Genomic DNA, 21,387 nt, shown 5'->3' with positions numbered 1-21,387 from the left:
GCAAACTCTAAGACTGGAGTCAAGTATCAGAGGGGTAGCCGTGTTAGTCTGGATCTGTAAAAGCAGCAAAGAGTCCTGTGGCACCTTATAGACTAACAGATGTTTTGGTCTCATGCTCCAAAACATCTGTTAGTCTATAAGGTGCCACAGGATTCTTTGCTGCTTCTAAGACTAGAGGCATTTTATTTATTTGTTTGCAAAATTGCACCAGTTAATGTGGTTGTTTAGTTATAAGAAAAACATTTAAACTGTATGTGCAGCTTGACAACATATTCTGTGACAGCATAAGAAGCCACAAATGCCTAGCCTTAACAAAATCTACTTTTCAAGCAGCTGGGGTGAAATCCTGGCCCCATTGAAGTTAATGGCAAAACTCCCATTGATTTAAATAGGGTCAGGATGGTCCTTAGTTTAAACGGATGACTCTGACATCTTTCTAAAATAACACATTTTAAAATGGCCAAGCTAATGTCTAAGAACCCAATATTTTCATAATAAGAGCTTTAAAGTGACAGAGAAAGAGAAGAGCTGAGAGACGACATGATTGCACAGGAGCACAGATCTGAAGTTTTGATTTCTAAATTCAGGTCCTTGGAACTGATTCACCCTCTGTAGCCTTGCGCAAGTTACTTGACTTCTCTGCTTTAGTTTCTTTATTAATAGTAAACTGTAACACTTTATAAAAAGTCTTAGCATTATTTCTTGTATCACTGGGGTCATTGTGAAAATTAGTGTGTCTTTGTAAGAGCCTGGAAAAGGAGCAGCACATCGTGATAAGTATCTTTTGTCATTTGTATAAGACTATTGGTACGGGGGGGGAGGGGTAGGGTGGCTTGGGGTATGGTCTCAGCCCCACCTATGACACAGCCAACTCACCTTCTCACCTGGGGGGAATGGATCATGTAAGTCAACCAAGCCTCTAGGATAGATAAGGGAAAGGCCTAGGTGCTGGAGAAGGGGAAGACAACTGCAGCAGACCCCTGGAGAAAGCTGCTGAGACCTGCAGAGAGCAGAAGTCTTCTGCAGGCGACCCTGAAACAGCAGGAGAGAAAAGACTATAGGTAGGTAGGGCTGGGAGTGGCCTGCCAAAGCAGGGAAAGACTCCAGGCAGGAAAGCCAGAGAATTGCTGTTTGGTAAAGATCAGCAAGCAACTCAAAGGGGTGTGGGCGGGGGGTGGAGGGAAGAGTTGAAAAGGAGCCAAGGAAGGGAAACTAAGCCCACAGTGTGGGCAGAAGTGTGTCAAGAGATCTGAGTTATTAAAAAAAGACCAGACCCACAGAAAAGAAGGGCTGGGCCCAGTTTGAAACTGGTTTGTTTTTAGACTTGTATACCCTAGAATGGGGTGGACTTTTTTGTTAATAGCTTAGCCAGAGGACCAAATCACCAAGGCAAGGATGCTGCAGGGCTATCTCATACCAGAAGGGACTCTCTGGAGGTGGTAACCCAGTATAAATAGTAAAATTATTTTTTTTATTTTCTTAATCTTCCCACACTCATTAAAAAGAAAAAAACATTTTTTATGTTTAAACTGCATTTAGATACATTTGGCCCCTTTCCCTCCCCAAAACATTCATATATAATAAAACAAACCTTGTCCTACATACATATTTAATATACTCAGCCTATCAGAGATATATTAACTTCATAATGCTTCCAGTAGACACAATGCAGCTTAATGGAGCCGAAGTGTCAAAACTGTGCTTATTATCTCACTGTATCATAGTGGCTCCAGAGGATCTGTAGCAATGTACAGAGTCAGTATTTTTTGCATTATTAATGGTTTTAGTTGTCTCCATTTCAATCCACATTTTCTGCTCTGAGATATGGATAGCTCAGTGGTTTGAGCATTGGTCTACCAAACCCAAGGTTGTGAGGCCAATCCTTGAGGGGGCCACTTAGGGATCTAGGACAAAAACCAGTACTTGGTCCTGCTAGTGAAGGCAGGGGGATGGACTTGATGACTTTTCAAGGTTTCTTCAAGTTCTAGGAGATTGATATATCTCCTGCTATTATTGTATCTCAGAACATCTTTACAGCAACTACAGGATGAACTCAAAATGGAGGGACGTGAAAGCAACCCTGAAAATAAAAGCATTACGGAGAAATTAAAGTGTACAAAACTGCATTCATATTAAGCTTTTGGGTTTATTTGAAATCAGTCCTCACCACTTATTAAGCCCTTTGGCTGGACAGCAACAGAGAGTTACCCCCTTTAAATGCAGGGATGCAGCTTGTCCAGCAGGCTCCTAGGAAAGGGGTCATTGCCCGCTTTAAGGCCCCTCCCCCCAAAAGGATTACCTGTTCCAGGTAAAGACGAAAGAAGCAGTACAACTGGAGCATGTTGGTGGAAAGGAGGGATCCTGACATCAACCCTCCCTAGCTCACAAGAAGAGGGGGGAATGTATTTATACCCTGGGTGGTTCTGGGGAAGTCCACTTGAACCTGGACCAAGCGACCATAACCCTTCCTCCCTTCCTTCCACGGAAGTGGATAAAATACCAGGTTTCATCATTATCTACTGAGGACTTTACACTAGTTGCCCCCTGTGACATTCCCCTCTGGTGTTGTCTGGACCAATGATCTGCTAAACCACTCCAATCCTTGACTCAGGAAGCCAGCCTTACGCTGCTCTGCTGTGAGAACCTCTGCACTGCTGGGCTGTTCACACCCAGCCTCTAATGTAAGCTGCTCCCAGCTACTTGCAAGCAAATTACACTAGCCAATATCTCCAGTCCAAGACACGACTCTAGAAACCTCATCTTGCAGTGTCCAGTTATGCCCACTAGACACTGCAAGCTTATATAAGTTTGCCAATTAAACAAAGAAATTGATATGTACCAGGTTTGTTATCCCAAGGGGAGCCTCTGACACAATTGAAACCAAATGCACTGCTTCAGGTAGAATAAACAAACAAATTTATTAACTATAAAGTAGATTTTAAGTGATTGTAAGTCAAAACATAACAAGTCAGAGTGGTTACGAAAATAAAATAAAATATAAGCATGCAGTCTAAAAGCCCAACCCTATTAGCCTGGGCAGCAACTAGAGAAAGCATTTTTTCTCAGCCCAGTGGATACTGCAGTCCTTAATATACAGGTTTGCTCCTTAAACCGGGGCCAGTCTCCTATGTTGGAGTCTTGTCCTCTTCTCAGTGTCTTGGTTGCTTGCAGCAGAGGTGAGGCAGGGGAAAGGCCCAGTATGTGTCCACTCTGCCTGTTTTATACTCTTAGTGCATGTGCTTGTAGAACACAAGTCCAGGCATGTCTGTGTGGCATTGCTGAGTCTCTTTAAACAAGGTTGAGCAATTCCCCTATGAGGCCTCATGCAGGTGAGTCACTGCATTGTAGCTCTCTTGCTGGACAATGGCTGTTGATGGGCTATTTGAAAACCCCGCCTGGGCGTTGCTTACTTTCCTTGCTGTTGCCTCTGGGGAGCCAATTTACAACATGCTTTAGTGACCACCATACAACACAGTTCTCAGAACTTTATATGCGTTAGTGATACAAATATATGGATAGAGAAATGGCTTTCAGCAGATCATAACCTATCCCCTGATACCTTACAAGGCATGCTTTATATGTGGATTCACGATTATATGAAAATGAAGAATATGGGGGTTACAATATGCCCCCCAAGGTACAGAATGTCACCCCCCCATTTTCTCGAGGGGCTGTGCAAATCTAAAATCAAGCTTGTAAAATACTGCACTGATGGGATTCTAGCACACACAACTGATGGGAAGCAATCACTGTGCTATGACTCTTACCCCACCAATTTTGTCACTAAATCAGAATAATATTTTTGCAGGAAAATGGCATTATTATGTACAATGTTTTCGCACCAGTTTGCCTAATTACAAACAAGGATAAACCAATAAGCAGGTTGTTAAAGTGACTTAAGTGAAATAATAATAAAAAAATAACCAATAGAAAATTGCCAATTCGAGTCTGATGACATGAAATAGAACTGAAACAATCTACTCCACCATTTAAAATCAAAGGGTCCTTCAAAGTTGTTTTAAGGTAAGTTCAATAACAATTTTCAAAAGTAGATAATCATCTGGTTTAATCACTATTAAAACAATCATCAATGATAATTGTATTTAGCCCTTGAAGAGTCCTTTTCCCCTGCAAATACAGGCAAGGAACATTATTCCCATTTTTCACATGAGGAAACTGAGGCACAGGCAAGTGAAGTAATTTACACAGTAAGTCACTGGTAGAGGCTGGAAGGGAAGATAGGTGTCTTGGCTCCCAGTCCATGTCCTATTCCCTGGACCATGCCATGTCCCTGTTAACCAGGATGTAAACATATTTTTAAAATAAAAAGAACATACAGTGTTGAAGCTTCCAGATTTCTACTGCTCCCAAATATCCCTTCAGTTTTCTCTCTTCCAACATAATGGGTCTCTGACTGGGAGTGCTGGCCAGCACTGAGGAAGGCAGCAATCTCATGCAGTGACAGTGACATGTATTTCTAAAACAGTTTTGAACATTTATTTGCAATATATATTCCCGTTTAGTACTATTTATTTAGCTCTCTAAAGCACTGTATTTGTTCACTAGATTTTCCTTTAACAAAATCATTGCTATTTATAAATTACACAGTCCCTTTGGTTCTCTCTTCCTTTCTGTTTCGGAGACAGTTTACAAAAAATGAAGCCCTGTTTACTGCATAGATGTGTTGCCAGGAAATTCCATTGTTGTAGTTAGTGGTGAGTAAAAGTCCTGCACCTTGACTTATGTCTTACTCATCCTAAATCATGTATAAACCATGCAGCCTTTTCCTGCTTAATTTAAGTGTTCTACTGTTTTCCAACACTCACCAGGGAGTCATCTTTCTGCGCATGACCATTCTGATTACTCAGCTTTGGTGGTTTTACAGATGTCCTGTAAATCAAATCCTGATGCACAACAGGAAGCATCCACAGCCAAATCCTTTGGAGTCTAGCACAGTACTATCAAGATGCGAGGCCAGGTGTTTGACATTTAGAGTGAAGGTTTGCAGAACAATACATTTAAAGGAGAAATGCAAGAGACACCCCAACATCTCCATTGGCTCTGGATTTTCAAATGAATGGCAGCTGCGTGAATTGGACATTGTCACCTAAATAATTATTTTGATCATGTGCTGAAAAGCAGATATTCTGCATGAGAAAACATATTCCGTAGTAATGGGCTCACAGTGGTGGCAAAGCAGCAGAGAAGAGTCTCATAAGTAAAAACGGCTTGACAGATAAGGCAGAACAAATGTCACACTGAAAATGGGTTAGCACAATCCTAATATAGAACTTGGCTAGCTTTGCTCATGTTTTACTCAGAAGGAGTTGCAGACACGTTTAGTGGCTGGCACCTTCTCAGTTTATATACCCAGATACACTCCAATCCTGCCCTAGCCACTTTAGGATTATGCTTCCCTTTGATTTGATTTGCTTATTTTCCAAGTCCTCTCCACTTAGTTTACACAGTGCATACATAAGAGCCATCAGAAAGCTGCACACTTTACACAAGGAAATTATCTACTTGCATTTACCAGACAAAACACTGTGCATTCCTTTACTGAATTTTAAATAAGTTATGCTATCTTTCAGCCAATTTTCTCCTTCCAATAAAAACAAAAAAGAAAGGGTAGTGACATTAAAAACATCATGGGCAACTGAAGATTTGTACAAACTATTCCACTAATAAATTTGAGAGTAGATAGATGTTTTCCCCACTCTAGCTTAATTCCCAAACACCCTTGCTGTCAAAAGGCTATTGTTAAATCATGGGCTGTCTCCAAACTTCATCCTGTGAATCAGGTCAAAGTGAAACAGAGAGCTGTATTAAAATTAACTACTCTTCAAGTGCACTATTTTTAAGTATAAGGAAAAACTACAAAATTAACTCAAGATCTTACTAAATTAGAAAAAGCAGACAGCAGACTTAGACCAGAAATTAACTCTTCCTTTAAGAAAACAAACAATTCAAATTTGTAATTGATGCCATTATTGTCTATCAAGTACAAGCATTTCTGCCAAAGAGAAACTAGAGAATATTCATGGGCTGGAATCATGATCAAAAATTAAAACCTTTCCTGAAAGAGGCCTGCTTTTATTCTGGGACTATTTATTCTTCTCACATCACATTTTAATAAGTGGTGAGCCTAGCAAAAAACATACAATTTTGGAGCATACTTTCCCTACACTAAGGAACATAAGACATCCTGTATTCGTAAAGGTATATGGCAAAATTTCTGTTGATCAGGTAAATCAAAACCAAAATAGAGTCTCTACTTGCTCCTACAGTAAAACTTAAATCATGTATTGGCTCATCCTGAGCAATGCTCAGCACCTTCAACTATCATTGACTTCATCTGGAATGATGAGTAAGAACATTCCATGAAAACTAAAGAGGAAAAATAACCCACTACAGGGACATTTCATTCAAAATTGCTTTTTTACAGAAGATGAAGGATGGCCTTGTGGTTATGGTGGTGGACTGGAACTCAGGATATCTGGGTTTAATACCTGGTTCTTCCACAAAATCCCAGTGTGACTGAAGGCAAATTACTGAATCTCTTTCTGCCTTGAGTCCCTCATCTATAAGTTGGGAATAATATGTTTTACTGTCTCCCACCTTTTGTTAGTCTTATCTATTTACATTGTAAGGTCTGTGGAGCATGGTTTGTCTATAACTATAGGTATGTGCAGCACCTATCACAATGAGGCCCAATCTTTGTTGGAGCCTGAGACGGGGCAGGCCTGCCCCGCACTAGCCCCAGTGGTGTCAGATCAGTAGCTCTGACGGAGGAAGTCCCACCCCATTCGTACTGGGCATGCTCCAAGTGCTCTGGAAGTATAAAAGGAGAGAATTCAGCTCAGCCAGAGTGGGCAGCCACAGGGGAAGGACCTAACCATGGAAATCCTGCAGAGGGCCAGCCAATACTCTTGAAGCTGCTGGGAACAGAGGCTTCTACAGGCCAGTGTGAACCCCTATGGTGGGAGGGACCCGGAGAGCTGTGAAGAACCTTGGATTTGTGGGAGACCCCAACTCCCAAGCTAGTAGGAAGCGACCTGGTAGGGAGTGAGGGGGGTGACAGACTGGTACCTGGCCCCTGGTGAACCTCAGTATGTTTTGGTAGGACCCCCCCCCCCGAGCCCGTTGTAAGGTCCTACTGCCCTGTGACCAGGGCTACCTCTATGGACTCTGGCCATTAGGCTGTGCTGCCCTGCGACCAGGGCAATTCTATAGACTCTAGCCATTAGGCTGTGCTGCCCTGCAACTAGGGCTGCCCCTATGGACTCTGGCCGCTAGGCCATGCTGCCCTGCAATGAGGGTTGCCTTTATGGACTTTTGCTACTAGGCTGTGTTGCCCTGCAATAAGGGCTACCTCTAGGGACTCTGGCCATTAGGCCATGCTGCCCTGTGACCAGGGGCAATTCTATAGACTCTGGCCACTAGGCTGTGCTTCCCTGCAACTAGGGCTGCCTCTATGGACTCCGGCCACTAGGCCATGTTGCCCGGTAACGAGGGGCGTAAGCCCTCACATGGCCTCTCAGCACAAACGCAAAATAAATATATTACAACTGTTTTCTGTTGAAGTTTAGTACCATTTTTCACTATACAGCCCACTTGATCTATATTCTGTTTTCTCATTTGCTAAGAAAATAAAATACAATTAAAAAAAACAAGAAACACTAAAGAACAGGCAGAGGCTTGCAACTCAAACTGGTAAGTATCCTCCCAGCCTTATTCACCATTACAAATGAAACCAAAACCACAGAAAGAGCAGCTTTTGACCACACGCATGTATTTGGAAATGTATCTTACTCCTAAGCACATAGGTTTGGAGAATAACCTAGCTGGGTTACTGTACATTTATCTCAATTAGATTGAAATGTGGTTGGTAAAGATGATGAGAGAAATGTTTAAGAGTAAAGCAGCTTCCAAGCACATACAATAGAATCAATCAATGATAATAGAGTATACACTGATGGTGCTTAATATGAAGAGCATATTAAAGATTCTGCTGAGGAATGCTATCTGTTTGAGAAAGAAATAATAGAGAGCACAAGGCAAGAAACTAAAATAATTGACATCCTGAATCTCTGCCAACTGTCCCAGTTTGGCTAGGGCTGTGCTGAATTTTAAACACACGCAGTCCCAGGTGTCTGTAGTGCTGGCTGAAGTTTTTGGCAGCTAATCCAGCAATTTAAAAACAATGTTGGCTTCCCATCACTAGCGGCCACTGTGGGGAGCAGGCAGGAGGTTCCTGGCTGCCTCCACTGCCCTTTTTCTTTCCTTGGCCATTCTGTTGGAAGCTAAGTAAGCAGCAGAGAATGCAGCCTGAGGAACAGACCACAGCTGCCTCCTCCTCCCACCCCGTACCAAACAGCATAGCCTCAGACACCCTTAATGTGAGAGTGATGGCAGAGGCACAATTAGGAAGATATAGGGAAAGGAGCCCATTCCTACTCCCCCAGGGTCACTATCTCAGGACTGAAGATGAGATGCACTTGGGAGAAGAGGACCCAGAGATAGTGGTTGCAAGTCATCCAAAACATGGGAAGAACAGAGTCATGGAATCAGAGGGGATCCAGGAACATAATGTGGGCTCTCTTAGGAGAGATCAATATGTGAGGAAAAGGACTCTGACACAAAGGATGGAGGACGGGGATACCAACAGATGTAGGGAAAGATCACATGAAAATGGGGACAGATGACTCACAGGGGTAGGTTTATTGGGACAGAGAGACGGGAGACATAGATGGTATAGATCACCACTAAAGTAACATGGGGGTAGGGGAAAGAGCCCTCAGACACACACCCCTCAACTAGACAGAATGAGAAGAAAACCCCTATGTCACCTTATCTCAAGAAAGTGTCAGATAAATCTTCCAATGGTGATGGAGGAGAAATAAGCCTGCCATTTTTCCCTTAAGGTGCTTTGGGTGAGGAGGCCACTTCTTCCACCTAAGAATTCAGCTGAAGGTAGGGGGCACAAATTGGGTGCGGAAGGTTGTTTTGGGACTGCATATTGTTATGGTTCCATAGGTTTGTGTATCTTAACTTCTGGATCATTTTCTCCACCTCTCTTCCAATGCCCTCAGTGGCTCCTTGTCCTTATCTCCTGGGTCTCCTTTATCTATACCTTTCAACAGTGTGTAACTACGTGACCCATAAGTAGCAGATGGTCTAGCTCCATATCCTCAGCCCTGGTGGATGAAACTTACTGTCAGCAGGAAGGAGCCAAACCAAGGAGGAGAAGGAATTCAGCACTGAAGTAACAACTTGGCTAAGTATCTGAGGGTGAAATCAGGTGGGGTTAGTAAGCATGCTAACTCAGAGCTGTCACAGTGTTCCTTACTCTGTAAAGCCAGGTTAAAATAAAAAAGAGAGACTGTTAGCCATCCGGATCTGGTGCTTCACTGATAAGAGGAGAGTAAATGGGGAAATCTCAGAGAGAGGAAAGAGAGAGCCAAATGTGAATTATGGGAAAGATATTCCCTTCTTCCTACATTCACGGAACTCTCTTTGATACTAACAGAAGTGCCTCCCATAGATGGAGAGCAGAATAGTGGATTTAAGATCTGTTTAGATTAGCAAAGCAGAATTTTGCCGCAAGTCTGGTGTCTGGGGAGAGACAGGCATTACCATATCATGGACAAGCTCTGGACAAGCAACCAGAAAAAAACAGCAGCTGCCTTTCACGTTGGTTCCAACATCACAGTGGAAAAATAGGCTAAAGAACACTGGAAGACTTCAAACTAGGATTAGGTATGGTTCTATGATGTAAGTTAACCTAGGCTCAAGAGTCATTTGGTCAGATATATTACTGGCTTTCTATTCATGACCAGAGTAAGAAAAGTAATGGATTCTTACCTTTCTGTCATGGAGGTTGACCATACCTCAATTTGCTGTCTGGTGCTTGTGCCCATTGACGAATGTTAAACTCCAAATACAGAACAACATGTCTTTGTCCCTCCCTGGGTTACAGCCTTTGCCCTTGCTGACACAGGGCTAATACTAATAGAGCTGGTCAGGAAGTGGCTTTTCTTCCCAATGGAAATTTTCAACTTTTCATTAAAAAAACAAACCTAAAACTTTTGATTTGGAAATTTTAGATTGAAACAAAATGTTTTGACATTCCTGAATCAAAACATTTTGTTTCGTTTGTGGAACTGAATTGAAATATTTCATTTCAGCTCAGTTCAATATTTAACCGCATCCTCTTGAACTGCCCTGATACTTAATGCTGCATTCTCCTCTGTGAGCTGGGCTCCCTGGCCAGGACTAAATTACCTCTTCTTCTCTATCTTCCTCTTTACAGATCTTTTCCACACACACCCCTGGGCTGAATGATTCCCCATTTCACTTATGAGTGAGCCCCACTCAGTCACGGAAGGCTGATAAATTTATTGGCATTTCTTCTCAGTAAGCCTTGCAGTATTCTACAATTCTCAGAGTTCCTCTGACAACCACATCTCCCAGAATTATTTTGTTCAATACTGAAAAGGGGCTGAGAGACTCTTAGCCTACAACCCCCCTTAAAGGTCAGTAAATACTATGTTACAGGAATCTCAATATAGGTCTGAAAGTTGCTATATGTAGGGAAGTTTTAGGTTTGCAGGAATTGGACCAACCTTAGAATGGTCAGAACTTATTTAGAAGCACCCAACTGTTCTGAACTGGAGGAACAATGACATACTAATATGAGAGATGAGACTTATAGGACAACAAGAATAAATTAACTCATGACTGAAGGATAAAATCGTATCAATCAAATCACAAATTCTAGGAGAGGTACCAAAAATGAACAGGGCAAAGTCAACTTGTGCTGTTGCCAGTTTCTGCCAACATAAGACAAGACATAGAGCCCCTTACACAGGGCTACGGTCAGGGGAGCAGAAGACAGACTACTACAGAGACCGGCAGAGATCACAAAGTGGGAAACACTGGCTAGAAGAGGACGTGGCTAGGGGATGTGCTGATTCAAAGCATTCTGCCAGCATTATCTGCTGGTGCAGGGCTCGCATGAGTGTTTGTTTATCCACACAAAAGACCTATTAGCCATACCACCTGCCCTCTTTTGGATTGAATCACCTCTGGTATGTAGGCGGCCAGCATGGCGCAGAGGTATAATTTTGGTGAATCTGAAAAGTAGATTTTGCAGAATGTAAACTTTGAATAAAGAAATTCTGCCTACATTTCTTTAGTGCCCAGCCTCTGCTTAATTTATTTATCTACATACTGTCTCACTCTACACATGCTTTTAAGTCCTGTTACTGATTGGTGGAGTTTTCTACAATCAGACAATATTACAAGCTATTCCAGCACAATTTAGATTATTATGATTTTATGCTCTCCAGCAAGCAACATGAAAGTGGTATCACTGGAACATGAACTAAAAGTTGGACAAATAATATCAAAAATGTATTTACGGACATTGGTTTGAATGAAAACCACGGGTTAAATCATTTCCTCCACTGACTTTCAGTGGGGCCAGGATTGCACCTTTTGAATTCACTCCAACAACTGCATTCCCTTTCTATGCATATACACAGGAATAAAGTGCAAGATTTCCAGGGAAAGAAAGTGTGTTGTGAATATATTTGTACAAATATTTGGTGTGAGTGTTCACACCGTAAGTGTTCAGGTGATCAGCCTAAAAGCTCCTAAAAAGGCTTGGGAGTCAGCCAATCAGGAAGCTGCGATAACAACGTGTGAGTTGGGTGACTAATCATACAGAACAAACAACATATGGCATAATGAGCATAACTGACGCACGTCACATGTAATAATTCAGGAGCAGTCTTTGACCTGAAATGTGCCTGCATACAGGGCTGGCTTTATGAACTGCGGGGTCTGATTCGAATATCTGGTGCTAGTCCGGGGCTTCGGCGGCTTTTCGGTGGTGGGGGTCCGCTCCAGGTCTTCTGTGGCACCAAAGGACTCCCCCTCCCCCAGCTGAAATGCCACCAAAGACCCGGATCCCTACCCCCACACCGCGGGTGCGGGGTGAGTTAAATTTTTTTAAAAATAATTAAAAAGGTGCTTAAGGTGCAGGGCCTGATTCCCAGGAATTGGGGGAATCAGCCTAAAGCCATCCCTGTCTGCATAAACTATGAGCTGAACAGTTTCAAATAATGCAAAAATGAATAAATTACTTGTTGCAAAGAGTTTCCTAGGTTTAATTATGTTCACACCCAACCAAAAAAAGAAACAACATATCTTCACACACTTTTTTCGCCCAATACTTTTTTTGAAAAAAGAGGGAAATACTCTTTTTTCTGCAGACCGACCTTACTATAACTGGAAACATCGAACTATATCACATCCACAAAACAGTCCAAGACGTGCAAGCACAGCAGAACCAAGTGAGGAAGGTGGAGCATATAGGGAGCACTGAATTAATTTCTGCAGCAGTATTCATAGCCAGCCCTGGCAATGTAATAGTGTGAGAAAGCCAACAGCAGTGTATTCATAGCCAAGCCTGGCAACGTAATAATGTGAGAAAGCCAACAGCAGTGTCAAAAGTCTCTAACAATCGGGTGCAGTGTACATGAAGGTCATGGAGGAAACAGCTGGATGGCAGATTGACCTACTGTGTTGACATGTGCAAATCCAGATTTATCTTGGAAATCTTAGCACTTATAGCGACTGAATATACAATGGAGATTATATATGTCAACCTCAGCATCTTCCAGACACGACAAGAGAGGTTCGTGATCACCAGTGTTGCATTTGAAATGCCCTAAAAAGCAATGTTGAGCCTAGAATACAGAAGCCAAGGACAAATGTTAACCAGATGATTAATTCATATATTCCATTGTCTTTTACAGATATACATTCAACATTTTTCCCTCAAAAATCAGTTGCCACATGTCCAATTATATACCGTAAGCACACAAACTGTATACTGTATAAGCAGATTTCTCCCTCTCATTTGGAAACTTTGACTAGGTATTCATTACACTTTAAGTAAAAGACCTTTTATCTGATCACTGTTATAATGGAAACATTCTTAAAGTACAGCACTGTATACCACAGAGCCATGTAGGAATATCATATGTTTGATTAATATGTTTGCTAACCAAGAAAATCAACCAAAGTACTATTGAGAACAGCACTCGAAAGTGGTCAAACTTTGGGACAGTGCCATCAGTAATGTGGAATTTACATCTGCCCAAAGCAAACCTGAAGGGACATTAACCCTAATAACTCACTGAAAACATGTGCTTAGCTGCACATTTTAGCTAATGTGACTGAGGGTAGCCAAGGGAAAAGTGGGAGGCAGGGAGGAATGGATCTCCCACTCAGCAACGTGAGAAAACATTATTCAATAATTTGAGGTTGGAATTTTTGTGTTTATTAGCAATGAGAACCTAAAGGTAATTTTACTAACCACTACCATCTACCTGTGCCCCAAAATATTTTGACAAAATGACCTCCCAAGACTGATTTAAAATGTGAATGGGAAATATATAGAGCTTTTGTTTTCAGGGTTTATTAATTTCATTTCTTTGGGGTTTATATTTTTTAGCTTTTTTTTAGTTCAATATATATGTCCAAAAGTCATGGGTTTTCGCGGTTATCTCTTCGTATATACTGTTACGAGTAATGTATATTGTATACATTACTCACTACAGTAGTATATACTATAATGAGCAATCTCTCTATAATGTTCCCCAGTGAGCTTTAACATAGCACTGTTTCAAAAACCACTCAGTTAAAGCACACTAGGTAACTTTCAGTGCACACCAGCAGGGTCTACATCAACCAATTAATGCATAACATGTGAGTGCACTTTAGAAATCATACCCCTACAGTCTGCATTACTGCTCCTTGTAGAGGAGCCTTGGCTACAATTAACCATTTCTTGTGTTTTTCCAGTACTCAATGAATAAGCAACATTTTCTTTTTCTATTTTTTTCTTTGGGTGGGGGAGTATTGGGAGTCTTTTATTGGAGTTTATAAGTTTAAACAGAAAACTAGAATGCTTACAAATATATCACAAGGTATAGAATAAAACAAATGTGGGCCATATTTTCAGACTGGGGTGTGTAATGTTAGATTCTGAAAATCCTTCTTTAGTCACCTAAATGAAACTGTCCTGATTTTCAGATGTGCTGATCGCTCACATTTCCCACTGACTTCAACAGCTTTTCTCTCCAGTGTCCCCTAATTTCATCAGGAGCTCCAGGCACTCAGTGGACACTATAAAAAACTGCAGAAGTCAGTGTGAAATTTGAGTGCTCAGCACTTCGGAGCATCCGGCTAGTTTTATTTAGGTGCCCAGTTAAGGATTTTGGAACCTAACTTTAGACTCAGGCCTGGTCCACACTACGCTGTTAAACCAATTTTAACAGCATTAAATCGATTTAATGCGGCACCCGTCCACACTACACTGCTCTTTATATCGATTTAAAGGGCTCTTTAAATCGATTTCTGTACTCCTACAAAATGAGAGGAGTAACGCTAAAATCGATATTACTATATCGATTTAGGGTTAGTGTGGACGCAAATCGACATTATTGGCTCATTCTTTTACAGTAGCTACCCACAGTGCACCACTCCAGAAATCGACGCTAGCCTCGGACCACGGACACACACCACCGAATTAATGTGCCTAGTGTGGACGCGCACAATTGACTTTATAATATCTGTTTTATAAAATCGGTTTAAGTTAATTCGAATTTATCCTGTAGTGTAGACGTACCCTCAGTATGACCATGTTGGCCTTAGCCTTCAAGGGCCATATATTCAAAAGGCTCAACACCTAGAAGCTTTTACTGAGAACACAGGGAACTATTGTGTGCTGAACTCTTTTGAAAATTTGGCCCTAGAAACATAAGAATTGTCACACTGGATCAGACCCATCATCCATCTAGTCTAGTATGTCTCCAACAGTGCTCAGCACCAGATTCTTCAGAGGGAAAGGCAAGGACCCCACAGCAGGCAGATGTGAGAGAATCTGCCCCTATGAAGCTCTCATAGGGTAACCAGATAGCAAGTGTGAAAAATCAGGACGGGAGTGGGGGGTAATAGGCACCTATATAAGACAAAGCCCCAAATATTGGGACTGTCCCTATAAAAATCAGGATATCCGGTCACCCTAAGCTCTCATCCTAACCCCTCAGTGATTGGTTTAAACCCAGAAGCATGAGGTTTTATATCCCTTCCAAAACATTTGTTGACGTTAACTATTATAACTAAGTGGCTATTTTAACTTGCGTGCTATTTTCTGAAAATAATATCCTTCAGAACTGAAACACTACTCCCATGGTAACCCATGAAAGCACAACATTAAAGAAAACATACTTTACACTTCCTCAGTTAATCTAAAACTTCTAAGCAGGAAGCTATACTTTTTAAAGCATATCAGATGATCATCATTGCAGTGTGTCAAAAGGCTTTACTAATAGTAATCTTCACATTGCAATCATTTGATGAAAAATGAAGCTATTTCTGTTCAATGGGTGGGAATAATAATTCTCTGAATTTCCACAGAGCTTTTCTATAAAGCAACTGCCCGCTTGTGTGAGGGGCAATGCTGGATGCTACAGAGAACCCTATGACAGTTAGAAATTGAAGCAGAGAAATTAGGGACATGCCCAAGATCCCACAGGAAGTGAGCTGGGAACAGACCTGAAATCTTCAGATTCAGTCCTGTGCTTTAGGCACAAAACCCTGCTTCTCAAGGCACAGCACTCTCAAACTAACACAACAAAGTGCATACATTGTGTGTCTGTTACCACTGCAATAGCTATGATGATGTGCAAGTTTCCTTAAAATAAAAATGAAGCCATTATAGAAATCAGTTTAATTACAGTGAGGTAATCAGGGTTCAGGAATCAGCAGTACTGATAAAGAGAGGGAAAGTAAGCGTGCAAACGCTGCTTGGTCTGTTCAGTTACATTACATGTTAATCCCTGAAACATGGTAGGTGAAGGAGCCACAAAACTATACACTACTGACAAGAAGGGATTCAACAGTATTGCTGTCCCCAAAACATAATGTATTTTAAACTACTGCAATGAGATTAGGAATGACTAAAGACACACATCTGTAAGTCTTAAAATCATGGCATCTGCTCCCAGACAAACGTTTCATTTTGTTTTACATCACAATGAAATCAGAGTGGGTTAAAGCTGTCTCGAAGCGAGGCAGACAAAATGAAGCTATTTTAAAGAAGTGAAAAAACAGGTAACTTTTCATTAAGGATCTGTTTTTCTGGTTCAAAGTTTCTGCAGCAAGTCTAGCCAGATCTTTTGAAAATTGGACAGAACAATCAATGGGTTGTTTTTATTTTAAAGGCATCTCCCTTGGGGAGTAAGTGTGGGTGTGAGAGCCCTTTTAAACATTATAATATAACATGAAGCTGCCAAGTTTCAATATTTTCTTAAGCATTGTCATGTGATAGTTCTACTTATCTGGGTCTCAGCATGATTTTTATCACTGTGTGATATGACTCACCCTCACCAGAAGCTTGTCATGAAGAATCACTCCATTAGATATCATAAAATGTACATTTAGAACAAGAATATATATTCAAACTCCAACAATGAGCTAAAACACAGTTACAATACATGTTAGTATATTGGCTATAGAAAGTTATCATTTACATAAACTAGTTCCTATTTTACACATGCGCTCCACATCCACTATGCTATTTGCTAAAGACAGATATCAGACTTTGTATAAGTAAACCAACATTTCAAGAGTGCAATCTGCAGGTAAAGTTCAGAACTAACCTTACTATCCTCTGTCTCCTTGGTTTTTCCTTGAAGTGTTTTCTTCTCTCCAAAGTCACAGGTTGACTTTAATGTAAGCTGACAAGAAAGCATTGAGCTCTCTGCCCCAGTAAGCTCCAAAGACTTTGATGAATACTGCTCTGACCCAGTCGTGCCAAGATTTGGTATCGGAAGGGCAGTATGAACAGGCTTTGACCCTACAGCTGGTTGTCTTAGCTTTGAGGCAACCCCAAGTACAGGCATGGCTTCTATAAAAGAATCTTCTTTCTGCCAAAGAAAATGCTTCTGACCTCAGTCTGGTAGACTCCAGCTTCAGTAATTCCAGAACAAATATTTTAAACAAAAGTAGCAGTCATCTTTAAAACAATACTACAACTTTCATGAAGAGGCAAAACTTTCCCTCATCTGTGTTTCTCTCTCACACATACTGCTTAGTCAGTGGCTGTGTAAGACTAAACACTCCTTTGGGGCGTGAACTTTTCTTGAAGGTAACTGACACAAAGCTGCCTGTCTGGGATTAAAAAACTCATAAATTTGCTTTTTCTTCTTTCTACAGCATTCGCATTCTGAGCATTAAGTGAATGGATGGGGTGGGGGGGGTAGAGAGGAGGGGGAAGAAAAAGAAGAAATCTCCTTGTACTCCAACTGTCAAAACAGCACTGAGACCACAACACTGGAAACACAGACCTCTTCCTGACTACATAAATAACCAGCCCACATCTTAAAAAAAACAAAAACTTAAAAAAAAACACAAAAAAGGAACCTGAGTGGCAGCCAAAGCAAACAGCTGTTGGAAGAGTTTTTAGCCCGGAAATAATCTCTGAGATGAAGCTGTTTGTCTGATTCCTGCCTATTTTTCAATGCTGACAGCCATGAGCTACGTCGTTTCATTCCCTGTTCATCCCATGAAATCAGGTTAAAATCGTGCAAGAGCGTGGCTAGCGACAGACGCTGAGTCATAGCATGGGTAACATATGCCTCTGCTGTGAAAAATACATACAACAACAAAGGGCAGGATATAGGAACATCACAAGCACTGTTACAAGATTAAGTCAACATAATATTTCAATTTTTTTTGTTTACATCATCTATTCAGTTAACACTTCCCATTCTAAAAATGTTTAAAGCTCCATAAAATCCATGTCTAAAGTGTATTCTCAGTCCATTATTTCTAAAAAATACTCTGTCTAATAACATCAAATCCTTTACACTTAGGAATGCTAGCCAGACAGAACAAGCTACAAAATAAGTCACAGTGCACTATACATGTAGATAAGAAGGGACATACAATATTACTGTATGTCCTGGTCAAATCTAGGTGTAGACAGAACTTAGCCTGGAAATCAATTATGGACACAGATTCATATCCACTATTGTCCATTAAAACACTCCTCGGGCAGGAAGCACCATCTATTCTTTCTCAAAGTATAGGGAATTCTATGCACATTACTCAGAATAAAAGAATAACAGGCATAAATTTCCTCAAGCGTCCATAGCAGGTGAGCCCCCTTAAAGTGTGACTAAGTGTGCTGAAAAAAGCATCTGAGTAAAAATGGTACCATCTGACTCAAACTCCTCCTGAGTCATATTTGTTGACATTATGGACAAAAAAATATGTCTGCTAATTTTATTACTCTTTCTCCAGAACTGACACTGTTATCGGAAAATGACCAGGATGCTATCCTGGCTCTAACACTGAAATTAGAATTATTAACAAAGCCCCAACCGCAGAATATTTATTACTAGTAATGATACTCAAGTCAGAAAAAAGACAGTTTGACTTTCAGATCACAGGTTACATTTGTAGTGGTGACAGTTAGAAAAGACATTTAAAATTTTTTTAATTCAACAAATTTGAAAGAGAATAAATGTGGACCCTTACACTGCTCTTTTAGAGTTACTTTTCAGAATACAACTGCACTTTATTTACACAGAAATATTTTCAATTTTTTTCTTCATTTACACAACAGCAGAATGATAAAATTGGGCAAAAAGGCAACTCTATCTCCTTCTTGTAGCCATCACCCCACTAGGTTGTAGCAGGAGACCGAGGGAGAATTCCAAGTGACCCAAGGGTCTTCCTAAGGAGCCCATTTTGCAGTGGGTGGAACCCAACAAGCCAAGCTCAGCTAGCTGGCGCGGAGGAATGGCAAACCCATGGCAGTGCCCTCAATTTATCCCCTTTTGGGTGCTACCACCACCAAAAGTGCCAGCAGGTGGCTAATAGAGTAAATAGCACAAGCCAATTTCCTTCTTTGCATCCAACAGGGTCTGATACAGTTGTGTTGCAGAGAACATACTGGAAATGGGATGTACATTTTTAACAGTGAGAGTAATTAACCATTGGAACAATTTACCAAGGGTCATGGTGGATTCTCCCACATTGACAATTTTTAAATCAAGATTGGATTTTTTCTAGGGCTATCAATTAATCACAGTTAACTCACTCGATTAACTCAAAAAAATTAATCATGATTAAAAAAATAATTTCACTGTTAAACAATAGAAACCCAATTGAAATTTATTAAATATTTTGGATGTTTTTCTAGTTTTTCAAATATATTGATTTCTATTATAACACAGAACAAAAAATGTACAGTGCTCACATTATATTATTATTTTTATTACAAATATTTGCACTGTAAAAATGATAAACAAAATAAATGGCATTTTTCAATTCACCTCATACAGATGCAATCTCTTTATCGTGAAAGTGTAAATTACAAATGTAGATTTTTGTTGTTACATAACTGCACTCAAAAACAAAACAATATAAAACTTTAGCGCCTACAAGTCCACTCAGTCTTACTTTCTGTTCAGTCAATTGCTAAGATAAACACGTTTGTTTACATTTATGGGAGATACTGCTGCCAGCTTCTTATTTATAATGTCACCTGAAAATAAGAACAAGGTGTCCGCATGGCACTTTCATAGCCAGCGTTGCAAGATATTTATGTGCTGGATGGTAAACATGCATATGCCCCTTCATGCTTCGGCCACCATTCCAGAGGACATGCTTCCATGCTGATGATGCTCATTAAAAATATAATATGTTAATTAAATTTGTGACTGAACTCCTTGGAGGAGAATTGTATGTCTCCTGTTTTGTTTTACTCACATTCTGCCATATATATCATGTTATAGCAGTTTTGGATGATGACGCAGCACATGTTCATTTTAAAAACACTTTCACAGCAGATTTGACAAAATGCAAAAAAGGTTCCAATGTGAGATTTCTAAAAATAGCTACAGCATTCGACCCAACGTTTAGGAATCTCAAGTGTTGTCCAAAATCTGCGACGAATGAGGTGTGGGGCATGCTTTCAGAAGTCTTAAAAGAGCAACACTCCAATGCAGAAACTACAGAACCCAAACCATCAAAAAAGAAAATGAACATGCATCAACGTGCTCTGCTTTGGATCGTTACCAAGCAGAATCTGTCATCAGGGTGGTTGGAGCATGAAGGGACATATGAATCTTTAGTACATCTGGCACGTAAATATCTTGCAATGCTGGACACAACTGTGCCATGAGAATGCCTGTTCTCACTTTCAGGTGACATTGTAAACAAGACGTGGGCAGCATTATCTCCTGCAAATTGCAACCAAACTTGTTTGTCTGAGCAATTGACTAAAGTAGGAATGAGTGTACTTGTAGGCTCTGAAGTTTAACATTGTTTTATTTTTGAATGCTATTATTTTTTGTACATAATTCTACATTTGTAAATTCAATTTTCATGATAAAGTGATTGCACTACAGTACTTGTATTAGGTGAACTGAAATATACTACTTCTTTAGTTTTTTACAGTGCAAATATTTGTAATATAAAAATATAAAGTGAGCACCACACATGTATTCTGTGTTATAATTGAAATCAATATTTTAAAATGTAGAAAACATCCAAAAATATTTAAATAAATGGCATTCTACAATTGTTTAACAGTGCAATTAATTGGAATTAATTTTTTTAATCAAGATTAATATTTTTAATTGCTTGACAGCCCTAATGTTTTCCCCTAAAAGATGTGCTCTAGGAATGATTTTGGGGAAGTTCTATGACCTGTGTTATATAAGACGTCAGATAAGATGATCACAGTGTTCCATTCTGGCCTTGGAATCTATGAATCTATACACTGCACCTCTCTGCTACAAGCAAGGGTGCTAGCAGAGTGTAATGTTCCAAGTCCTTGCATACAGCACAAAGGAGGAAGGCTCCTTGTGCTGTCTATTGTCGTCCTGCGACATCATAAAGGGAATGTATATGTCAAGATTTGGGGATCTTTATACACAGCTGTTACAGTTAAAGCTGTAGATAAATAGACGTGCAATCTGCCATTTCGCTGTTGTGAGGCAGAAAAATTGGATGGGATTTTCAGAGCTTGAACTAAAGCACAGGGTGACGGGTTCCACCCCAAAGGTGTGAAGACAAAAAACCTGCTGACAAGACTAATGGACAATGAATGAGACAAAGAACTGACTAGAATAATAGGATACTCTCTTAAAACAGCACATAACTATAATACATTCTTTCTTAAAATTATAACGTTGAGAAGTAAATAAATTGAGTTACATATTTTGGCAATCTTGCTATTCCTCTCCTGAGGATGGTCATGGTGCCTGCACTCTCTTTCTGCAACCCACTTGCTTGACA

The 21,387-nt window shown here is 40.4% G+C and overlaps 1 protein-coding gene across 1 annotated transcript in view; it reads right to left on the bottom strand.

Moving 5' to 3' along the window:
* NAV3 (neuron navigator 3) overlaps window positions 1–17,144 on the bottom strand; it is a 376,671-nt gene extending 359,527 nt beyond the window's left edge. The window contains exon 1 of the mRNA XM_050935670.1: window positions 16,737–17,144. Within this exon, the coding sequence (XP_050791627.1) occupies window positions 16,737–16,979 (243 nt within the window). The 5' untranslated portion in view covers window positions 16,980–17,144. The remainder of the gene's footprint in view (window positions 1–16,736) is intronic.
* Window positions 17,145–21,387: the final 4,243 nt, after the last annotated feature.

Source organism: Gopherus flavomarginatus, chromosome 1 (genome assembly GCF_025201925.1).
Source record: "Gopherus flavomarginatus isolate rGopFla2 chromosome 1, rGopFla2.mat.asm, whole genome shotgun sequence".
NCBI lineage: Eukaryota > Metazoa > Chordata > Testudines > Testudinidae > Gopherus > Gopherus flavomarginatus.
The sequence above is the reverse complement of the archived record's forward strand: the minus strand, read 5'-3'. Positions and strand labels throughout refer to the sequence as shown.